A 12,181-nucleotide genomic window follows, 5' to 3' on the forward strand; every position below is an offset into this window, starting at 1 on the left:
ATATCACATTGATTTAATAATCTTATCAAATTCTTTTCACTCTTTTCACCTTTCACTCCACAGTTTGAGTATTCATGTTTTAATTACTTTGTCTGAATGTGAGTGTGTCTTTTTAAGTTTTCAAAAAGATCCGATATAACCGACTTTCATCGCTTTATCAACATAGGAAGTTGAAGACAATGTTGAATGTATGTATATTATATTTTCAGTAGTTGGGCCAATTTACATATATATGCGCAATGTGAAGTTTGTACTCTTTAAATAGCCTTGTGCTGCAGGATTAATTATCAATCAGTCATCAAGCTCATAGCCTGTACATTTTTGCATTGCATAAATTTCTTGATTAATTAGGCCATTACAATGTCTAGGGCTATAGGCTGATGTGTGTGTGTAGAAAAAAGCAACTACTTAATTTAGTTTTAGTTTAATTTTATTGAAGTCCCTAACAGATGCAAAAGAAAAGCCAGAGTTCTCAGAGAAAAGCACTGAATGTAAATTTAGGAATATTTGGAGAACGGTAGACACCTTTAAACACTACACAATATGTGGTTTTATTGGTTAAACGTCTTATTAACAGCCAGGGTCATGTAAGGACGTGCCAAGTTTGTTGGTGGAGGAAAGCCGGAATACCTGGAGAAAAACCACCAACCAGCGGTCAGTACCTGGCAACTGCCCCACACATGGGATTCGAACCCGCATCCCAGAGGTGGAGGGCTTGTGGTAATATGTCGGGACATCTGAACCACTGGGCCACCGCAGCCCCACCACCACACAACAACTGCAGTAGGGGCCATGAAATGTAGACTGCTGGATATAGGGTGGTGGTGCAATTGTGCCTAATGCGAACCACTAAAGTCTAAAGACTGACGCGACTTAATTAACACTCGTGGAGTATATGTTAACCAATGTGCCATGCACTAAAAGAAGATGTAGGGACACTGTGGAAGCTGATAGTACATTATAATACTGTAAATCTACTTATTTTAGCACAGTCAAATTTTAGCACAAGTGCAGAAAACTGTATAACGTATGACTTATTAGCAGGTATAGATTAGCACAATTGGAATATTGGAAATCCTTTTAAAAGCTAAAATAAGTCTGTTCACCGTATATATAACCACTCTGTCACCTTTAAACAGATAATGGATTGTGGTAAGATGTTGTACCCTAGCTATGTCACCACTGGTACCCATCACTTTCACAGTGAACTCGTTCACCCCTGAAGACACATTTAGACTCTTCTAAATCAAAGGCTAGATTGGTCCATTATTAAATCATAGGGTTGAATGAGTTATTTCAAATATGGTGTTAATGCAGTCTTTTCTATATCCTTGCCATAAAATGGAGGGCATCTGAGATGTTTATTTGTTACCCAATCATCTGTCGCGTCGCATCCTGTCGCATCCCATCCCAATCTTGTGTTGGGGTGGGGAAATTCAAAATTTCTTACAGATGTTTCTTATTTAAGTCATGCAATGAAATGTTTCTGATGTGGAATTTCAATGTTTTTGATATGGAATTTTCTCCCCTAAGTCAGAAGTAGGTTATCATTTATGATCTAGCTGTCATTCTAAACCCATTAAAGAATGGTGAGAAGCTCGGTCTTAAATTTATGCTATTTAGGATATTCATGAAAAAAGATACATAGTTCCTGTATATATAAAAAGGAAATGATAATTTTTCCCCTACACTAAATCTCCTTGAGTTGACATATATCTATACCAATGTCAGACATGTATTTGATAAATTACGAGTTAAGACTGAAATTATGGAATCCATTTTTTTTTTGAAGCAATAAAAAACAAACTAAGGTGACCGTGAATTATTATATAATTATTATTTTGACTTTGAGGGAACAAATATTTTGAAGGAACGGGGATGTTTTCTGTTATAAGTCAAGAGATTGATAGTATCTGAGACAATATAACAATTCACCACTGCAACTCTGACTCGGTACGTTTCCGTCATTCAGGCTTCTACTAATGGGTATTACAAACCTCACTGGAATATTCATTTTGAAGGCTAGCATGTAAAATTAATATGAAATAAGCAGTTGGATTACAGTATATACCGGTCTTTTGGCCAATTAATTGATTGAATATTGTTACATGTAGCATAAGCCTTTCAGGGTTTTTTGATTTTTTTATTGAGTCTGTCTATGAACTTTTATGAAAATGTCAAATTCTTCTTGACACAATTGTAACAATTCAAAATTTAGAAATGTGGAAAACAATTGCATGGTCAGTTCAAAATAAAAAATAAGTCTTCTTAGACTGTTTCTTTATTGTTTCCTGCTTTTGCTTTTTATTGTTTAACAAACATTTATTTGGAATAAAAAGTGTTCAACTAGTTTAGTTTCTGATCACAATTAATGTAAAAAGTTTTGTGAACAAATAACTGATGCATGTATTACACATACATGTTGATCCCTCTGGCCACACTGGATTGGTCATGCAGATTGAGAGATCTAATCAATCCTAAGAATCTAACAGTTTGTTTAGTATAACTGTTATCACATACCTCTCATCTCATATCACCTGTTGTCCTTTTGTAAGGTTACAATTTACATTGTACACATAGACAAACAAGATAAAGGAATTCTTTTAAGTGTGAGGACATTGTTCTGGAAAGATTAGGTGTTAGAGATAAAGCTGTAAGCATTGATGCTATTAGGTCATATTTGACGTCATCTGCCTAAACTAAGGGAGACAATAGCAGCCTCGAGCTATCGTCAGTCATAAAATTTTACAAACCTGTTTTTTAATTTGCCGGAAAAGGCCCCAAGAGAAAAAAGATTGGACTTAATCAAATTAATGGTAGGTCCATGCAGACTTAACAGATAAAAATCGCTCATGCATGATCTTTGATAGGTACCTGCAATTGTTGATTTCATTGTTTGGATGATAGGTACCTGCAATTGTTGATTTCATTGTTTGGTATATCTGTTAATTCATCAGAGTAGTTGCTACCTGCAGTGATTTTTTGTGTTATGCTTTAAAACAAATCCCAGATGTACAGTCACTATCACCAATCAAGATGAACTGTCTTTTTATTGTTATAGCTGAGACAATAATAAACATAATTTTAGGACAACATTTGAAATATTTAATTCACACTAAATGAAAGAACCCATCATTAAGGAACACTTCACGTAAAGATGATGAATTAATTAACTTATTAATTAGCAATTACCCCTGTAAATCCATAATGAACTCTAACAGCATTTGCATGAGAAAAGTTTAAATGTGTTTTTAGAGGTGGATGAGTTATTTGTTCCAGCCAGTTAGCCTCATCTTATTGTTTCATTTGAACTTTTAAGTTTTTTGGATATTATTGTTCCAGTTAGCTCATCTTAATTTGATTTTAAGTTTGAACTTAAAAATTAACTTTAATTGTGATATTAATTAATAACTTTGAGAAGATACATTTGGTTCAGATGTGGACACATATAAATTTAGACTGAATAAATGAAGACTTCAATTCAATATTGATCAAGACTCATTTTTATCTTCCCCTCAAAAAGAGGGATCGAGTTCTTGTATATCAGCTTGAGTACTAGCTGAAAATGTATGTGATAGGTTCCCGTTTTCTGTAGCTACATTTACCTGTCCGTACAGATGTAACAATGTCAGCAGTACCTGTATAGGTAAAATAAATGATCAGGAAACAGCCAGACAGATGAATGGCAGTCTAGTATTCTACAGTTATAAATATATCTGTGGTCATAAACTTTGTCTGAAAACTAATGTTCTTACACTCCCCTCTATAAAACACTCACAACATACTGTAAAATCATCATTGTGACACCGACATATTTACAACTGCTCATTTATAAAAAATTTCCTTTTTCTAATAATATTCTCTGCTTGGCCTTTTCACTGGAAGTTTAGCATTGTATAATTAGAACATGTACACAAAAATGTCTTATAAGTTGAGTGCATTCATGGCAAAGAATGACATCCCAATTAGTACTCATTTAGCTTGCTAGGTATAATCTGTGATGAGTATATATAAGCCACAGTTTCATTCAAACACTCGACCTTAATCATTCTATCTCATTGGAATGCCTGAAAAATATAATCGTGCTATTCTCTCAAAATTGATAGATTTTGGGTTCAATTAGTACGTAGTACACTGATATTCATTGTAATAGTCTAATCAGATGGGTTGTCTGCAAATAAGACACCCCCCATCTTTCTCCCACCACTACAGATTTACCTTTATTTATTTGTTATCTCAGTGAGGAAAGGGTGTCTTAGTATATATATATAATTGTGGGGAAATATGGATAATATATAATAACAATACCTGTTTCCAGTTGTACTGTGAACCATACAGGTACCTTAATATTCTCAGTATGAGGTTGTATTGGGTTTTTCTCTTTGGGCATGACAAGATGACATAGGGCGCCAGCTGTTAGAGAAAGGACAAAGTTGGAATACCTTCAGATATATCACCAACCCAATGATCTAGTACCTCACATGGGTTTCAAACGTCCAACCCAGAGATTCAGTAACCACCCACATGGGTTTCAAACTTCCAACCCAGAGATCCAGTACCACCCACATGGGTTTTCAAATTTCCAGGTTTCTCAGAGTCTTGGTACCCCCTACCCATATGGTTTCAAACTTCCAACCCAGAGATCCAGTTCCTAGTAATCCAGAGATCTAGTACCCCACATGGGTTTCAAACTTCCAACCCAGAGATCCAGTACCCCACATGGGTTTCAAACCTTCCCCAATGGGTTTCAACTTCCAACCAGAGATCCAGTACCCCCATTATGGGTTTCAAACTTACCCACATGGTTTCAAATCCACCAGAGATCCAGAGGGTTTCAAACTTCCACCAGAGATCTAGTATCCCATATGGGTTTCAAACTTTCAAACTTCCAACCCAGAGATCTAGTACCCCACATGGGTTTCAGACTTCCAACCCAGAGATCCAGTACTCCATATGGGTTTCAAACTTCCAACCCAGAGATCTAGTACCCCACATGGGTTTCAGACTTCCAACCCAGAGATCCAGTTCCCCATATGGGTTTCAAACTTCCAACCCAGAGGTTCAATACCCGACATGAGTTTCAAACTTCCAATCCAGTGGCACTGTGGTGAGGTCAAGCTACCCTCTTAACCTCTTGACCAGTTTTAGAATGTACCATATTTAACCCATTGTAAACACAGGTAGTTTTCAAGCAAATGTAGCCAGATTGGACAGGGTTATCATCAGTGATCAGGTTGCTCAATCGGTAAAGCAACCGGATAATGTTCGGAGGTTTGGGTTTAAATTCCATTTTGGCTGCTACATTTTCTCCTCCCCTGTAACACAGATATAAAAATGACAATGTTTCTTTTAAGTTATTGCTGAAACATTATGTAGCAAATAAATGAGTTTTACGGACTTATTAAAGACGTGACACATTGGTACTATGGAAGAAATCAATCATTACTTAGAACAGACTATATTCATTACAAGGTAAGTGGTTGTGGCAAGCATCATAAGTTAGAACAGACTATAGGTTACAGTCAGTAATCCTTTCTATTTTTGACAGTTTCCTGTCCACATACCAAGGATGATAGGCTTGATAATAATTACATAAATCACAAACAATTAAACGGTGTGTGCGGTGCTGATAACTCAAGGTGAGATAGAGGTCAAGGAGTTCACAATTCAGAGGTCAACATCTACCTGGAGAGGCGAGCATTTATCTTAAACCAAATATAACTGTGGATATCTGCAATATAGTTAAAATCAACAGAAATCATAATAATTGTTAAATCCCTGATGATAAAAAAGATCATGTGAGGTACTGCCAATAAAAATGATGTACTTGATTTTCAAAAGCACATTGTGTATAAACACGTATAATGGCATCAGGCGTGCCCTACAGGTAGGGCGTAAGACTAATTACATTGTATATTTCACATGCAATCTTCAAACGTGAATAGTACTCTGATGATCTTATCTTTGCTCTTCATTCTTTACATAAACTGCCTCAGTTGATGATCTGCGGGTGCTATTATACCTAATTAAGAGTGCCATAATCTGTGATTAGTTGTCATAAGCCTGTACGATTAGTACTCAACATTTCAACAGTGAAACGACATGAATCAGTGGTAGTTTGAGTGATGGAAAATAGTATTACCTAAGATGGATGTATTTGGGAGTGTGGTCGAGTGAGATAGTGCTATAAGATAGGTAACAGATATACTGCAGCCTCCCAAAACAGTGGTACTCACTGAACATTTACATATTGTCTATATGGGAATGATCTATATCATTTTCACTATATATATAATCTATATGCGTGCATTTAGCAGTATGGTTCAGCAAAATAGAGGTTGCAAGTTCAACAACTATACTGCTGCCTCCCAAAACACTCACTTCTTGTGTATACACAATATCACCTACAGGGAATGTACCAGACCTATAATACTACCACTGTGTTTAATCTAGATGTATTCAGCAGTATGGTTCAGTGAGGTAGTATTATAAGTTAGGCATCAAATATCCCACAACCACCCAAACCATAGGCATATAATGAATGCAAATAATGCATATAGGAGAATTAACTTGGTTTTACTAGGTTTTGGTATCGCAATTCCAGAAGTTTGAATTAATATACCAGCTCTACATTACTGTATATACCTGCAATGCCTTCAGGTAATATTGTAGCATCCATATACATGTAAATCCTTATATAGATAACCTAACATTGTGAGGTCAATTAAAAAATACACCACCTAATTTGCATTAAGTATTTTTTTGTATGCTTGCATTGGCATGTGTACATGCATGCCTCAACATCACATTTCCTATAAGAGAAAGCTGACAGTTGATGTTAATTAGTCCTATAAATTAAACTGCTGAAAGTGAACTTATTATTCAGTCATTCATAAGGAGATACTCATTATGTATTACAGAATCATTTAGAGAATGGGAGGAAGGTTTTGGGTTCGTTCTGGAAGGTTCTGGGTTCTGTCCCTGACTGAGTTGCACAGTCCCTGTGAGGAAGGACTGAGTTGCACAGTCCTGTGAGGAAGGCTCTGGGTTCTGTCCTCTGACTGAGTTGCACAGTCCCTGTGAGGAAGGTTCTGGGTTCTGTCCTCTGACTGAGTTGCACAGTCCCTGTGAGGAAGGTTCTGGGTTCTGTCCTCTGACTGAGTTGCACAGTCCCTGTGAGGAAGGTTCTGGGTTCTGTCCTCTGACTGAGTTGCACAGTCTCTGTGAGGAAGGTTCTGGGTTCTGTCCCTGACTGAGTTGCACAGTCCCTGTGAGGAAGGTTCTGGGTTCTGTCCTCTGACTGAGTTGCACAGTCCCTGTGAGGAAGGTTCTGGGTTCTGTCCTCTGAGTTGCACAGTCCCTGTAGGAAGGTTCTGGGTTCTGTCCTCTGACCGAGTTGCACAGTCCCTGTGAGGAAGGTTCTGGGTTCTGTCCTCTGACTGAGTTGCACAGTCCCTGTGAGGAAGGTTCTGGGTTCTGTCCCTGACTGAGTTGCACAGTCCCTGTGAGGAAGGTTCTGGGTTCTGTCCCTGACTGAGTTGCACAGTCCCTGTGAGGAAGGTTCTGGGTTCTGTCCTCTGACTGAGTTGCACAGTCCCTGTGAGGAAGGTTCTGGGTTCTGTCCTCTGACTGAGTTGCACAGTCCCTGTGAGGAAGGTTCTGGGTTCTGTCCTCTGACTGAGTTGCACAGTCCCTGTGAGGAAGGTTCTGGGTTCTGTCCTCTGACCGAGTTGCACAGTCCCTGTGAGGAAGGTTCTGGGTTCTGTCCTCTGACTGAGTTGCACAGTCCCTGTGAGGAAGGTTCTGGGTTCTGTCCTCTGACTGAGTTGCACAGTCCCTGTGAGGAAGGTTCTGGGTTCTGTCCCTGACTGAGTTGCACAGTCTCTGTGAGGAAGGTTCTGGGTTCTGTCCTCTGACTGAGTTGCACAGTCCCTGTGAGGAAGGTTCTGGGTTCTGTCCTCTGACTGAGTTGCACAGTCGTCCCTGTGAGGAAGGTTCGGGTTCTGTCCCTGACTGAGTTGCACAGTCCCTGTGAGGAAGGTTCTGGGTTCTGTCCTCTGACCGAGTTGCACAGTCCCTGTGAGGAAGGTTCTGGGTTCTGTCCTCTGACCGAGTTGCACAGTCCCTGTGAGGAAGGTTCTGGGTTCTGTCCTCTGACTGTGTTGCACAGTCCTTATGAGGAAGGTTCTGGGTTCTGTCCTCTGACCGAGTTGCACAGTCCTTGTTAGGAAGGTTCTGGGTTCTGTCCTCTGACTGAGTATCACAGTCCCTGTGAGGAAGGTACTGGGTTTTGTCCCTGACCGAGATGCACAAATAGTCTATAAGAGTGGTAATTCCTGCTCCTGCTTAGCACTCAGCATAAAGAGAGTGGAACGACTGGTTTTCCCGTTGTCTGCAGTATAATGTAACTGGATTAGATGTGTTATTGGATGTCTTTGGCAGCACCATATACTCAGCAGGTTTTGTGAACATTCCTGTACTACAGCCTCCCAAAACCTACCGACATTCACACACACAAGTTACACAATACACCACATACACGATAGGCCGTCCTTAAATGGCCTTCACTGTTATTAAGACATGAACCAACCAACCTACCAAAAAGTATCCAATATATTAATGAAATCAACCTCTTCTTTTGGGGATACTTTACTGGTAACCACCGTTCATCGATATTTTGTGAAGCACTTAATATATCATAATATATATATCGATCCAAGGTCAATGTAGAAATTACTTTTCTTTGAAAATTTGAGTTCCTATACCCAAAAAACATGCCACAGCTAGATCAATCATACACTCATTTACATCATCATAATACCCCAATTATAATTGAATAATGTTTGACAAGATTGATGAGCGACACTGCTGTATTTTGATATTATACTGTACAGATCTGGTTTCATGATATTGACCTTACTTATTGACAGACTTTTATTTACTTTAATTTTGTTCTCACCTTTGAAGACGAGACTTGTTTGCAATGTGATTTGTACTTCTGAACTTCACTCTGTAGAAAGTTTAACTGAACCAATCCATCTGATTAACATTTTATACCATAGTTATTGGATGGGAAGCCCTGTGAGGCTACTGGTTTGTGCAAGTTCACTTAATATTATTAACATATTTGCAAATACATAAACATAAGGGCTCCTTTAATTACTGACAATTAACTGTTAATGTATGGGTTTGGATTTTATTAGTTTAACATTCAATTAAAAGCCAGGGTCATTTAAGGATGTGCCTGATTTGTTGGTGGAGGAAAGCCAGAGTACCCAGAGAAAAACTGCTGACCAGTGGTCAGTACCTTGCAACAGACCCACATGGAATTATTCCTCAGTTATTTACGTGCCACGGCATAATTTTTCAACATTGTCAATTATCGAGTGACGTCATACTATGGTGTGATCACAAACTGACATCCAAAATGCTGTTGCATTGGAGATAGAGTCTGTGGTTATATATCCTTGCGTCAATATGAAAATATTACTACACGTTATTTGCATAGCTTGGCAAATACACATTACCTTATCCTGACCGAATTTCTGTTGTCTAAAAGTGTATATATAATGGTAGTAGAAACAGCTAAGTCTCACATGACTCATAGTTGTTGAATATGGAATTTATTCCACACTAATATTCCATATGCAACAATCACTCATTGTGTTACCTATCAGAACATTTGAATTTGCATTCAAGCTAGCTTCCGAAATAATGGGAAAACATATAATCTCGCGAAAAATAAAATTGTTCCACAGCATCCTTTTCTTTCTAAAAACTACCGACCACCATTTGGTATGGCTCAAGATGATATTACCTCCACTATCTGGCATATAACACATCATTTCCCAAGTGATAAGAAACATAATGGCTGTTCAGTTTTAATTGAGATGTAAATGCTAATGAGGTGGGATAATTTATACAGGTACATATATATAGGTACACATGACAGGTGAAATACAGGTGAAATACACACCTGATGTAGCTCGTCAACAATTAATGCAACTAAAGTTTATATGTGTCCGACAAGATAAAGCTCATCTAAAAAGTTCTGGTTCAGAGTCTGTGCTAATGTAGGAAAGATTGGGGAAACAAAGACATAGCTGTTGTAGAACTTCTGATAGCAATCACATTTCCAGAGCATATTACTCAATTTTTCCTGCTAAGGAAAGATGTTCCATGATTGAAACTTGATTTGCATCTGGAAAATGGCCTGAAGCATAATGAACCTTTGATAAATATATTTGTCAACTAAGGTGCAATTTTGTAAAGAAAATTTTAAGTTTCAAAATGTGTGGATAAAATTTTTGGATCATTTCTCATTGAATATTTTTTAAATATTTCCGTTTTGATATTTTTTGCATCAAATTTACTCTTATAAGTAGAATTTGTAACATTGACGTTCGGCATCCCTATAGAATATGGTGGCCTAATAAATCTAAAGTTGAAATGCAACCTGCATATTTTATATGCTGTCACAGTTACAGCTGGCGTTTCTGGCAGGAGTTTGAGAAATGAACCTGTCTGACCTGATGTAGTTGCACGTGAACAATCCTTACATCCAGCCTCCCTTACAAGTACTGAACATGCATGATGACACTTGATCTCTGAAGAAAAATCTGATTGTTAACATGTCGATAAACTCACCAGATATGACAACAGAATTATTTACCGTTTACTTATTATCAAAATAGACATGTTCAAGCAGTGCAAAGTTCAGAGTCATACTCAATGACCTTTAGCCACATTATTCAAGAAAAAATAATGTATTCAGAGCATCACAAAACTTCACATGCTTGGTGTACGTGCCATAGCTATCTCCATACTGGTTGATGAACATACCTGAATTATAGGTGTGCATATTTAGGTACATGTTAAGTATGCCCCGCAGTACTGTTTTAACATAAACTCTCATTAACAGGTGAATTAGACAACCCGCTGTAATGTTATATTAGCTAGAATAGTGAAATCTTATGTCATTTTGGATCTTAATATTTAATCAGTTGACTTAAACATCGTAATTCTCTGTTTACATGAGGACAATGATATTATTGTTGCTATTGTTTATCATTGGTATTCTGAGAATTTTACATTTCCATTACTCTCATAAAATTAATATTTTGCTTTATATCTATTGTTTTATTTTAGTGAAATCCTGACTCTAATCCCCAGCTAGAAAATAACTCCTAATGATAACTTTATATTTGACAATGAATACATCCAGTAGAAAGAGGCCTAACAGGCCTGTATCCTTCTATAGTTAAGCCTTTTGGTGATAAAATGCCAATCTGACAATATTTTTTATCATGCCAATTAGAAAAGGCCCACTTGGCCTATAACAATCATTGTGTTGATTTCTTGAAATAATCCTATATTTGATTATAGGTCAATTTATGTGTTATGGTTGTTGGTATCAAATTATTTTTCCCAACCCTACCCAAAATACTTCTAACACATCCCTGTATATATGGCAGTCAATATCCTAATTTGTCATGGTCATGAAGAAACATTTATATCATAGATAGATTTCTCATTGTGATATCATAAATTCCAATATCAAACTTAATTTATTTACAGATGACCAGGAGACATACACAGCGTTCAAGGCTCACTTCGATGAACAGTTATCATTGTACCGGTCTATCGTGGCCATTAATTTGGCCGAGCTGTGTGGTAAGGAGAAGGCGATTAGCGACGCCTACCTCAAACATCTCCTTACCTACAACTCTCCCGATATTACCTATGTCATGTTTGACTTCCATGAGTACTGGTAAGTCAGTCTCAAAATAAATGTAATACAGTCAAACCTCGATGATTCGAACTTCGATGAAACAAATTTCTCGCTGTTTCGAACTTTTTGCTTGGTCCCGAATTTATTCACTATATAACATTACTAACAAACCCATGTATGAATCGAAGTTTTATGAATCGAAGTTCTTGATGAATCAAACTTTTTTTATGAGCCATTTGTTATAGAATCATAGGTAACTGACACTCGATGATTCGAATAAAAATTTACCTGTACCGATCAGGTGTTCGCCGATGCCCCGCGGCGTGCTGTCACACCTCTCTCGCGACGGCCCTTCGCCGGACAATAGGGATTATGACAGCTTGTGTTACTTACTTGATATCATCAAGTTATTAATATCACTGATCAGGCCGATACCAGGTGCTTTGTTTT

General features: G+C 37.6%; 1 protein-coding gene across 1 annotated transcript in view; it reads left to right on the forward strand.

Moving 5' to 3' along the window:
- LOC138335038 (phosphatidylinositide phosphatase SAC2-like) overlaps positions 1–12,181 on the forward strand; it is a 380,613-nt gene that overhangs the window by 349,017 nt on the left and 19,415 nt on the right. The window contains exon 10 of the mRNA XM_069283936.1: positions 11,578–11,770. Within this exon, the coding sequence (XP_069140037.1) occupies positions 11,578–11,770 (193 nt within the window). The remainder of the gene's footprint in view (positions 1–11,577; positions 11,771–12,181) is intronic.

Source organism: Argopecten irradians, chromosome 11 (genome assembly GCF_041381155.1).
Source record: "Argopecten irradians isolate NY chromosome 11, Ai_NY, whole genome shotgun sequence".
NCBI classification, from domain to species: Eukaryota; Metazoa; Mollusca; class Bivalvia; order Pectinida; family Pectinidae; genus Argopecten; species Argopecten irradians.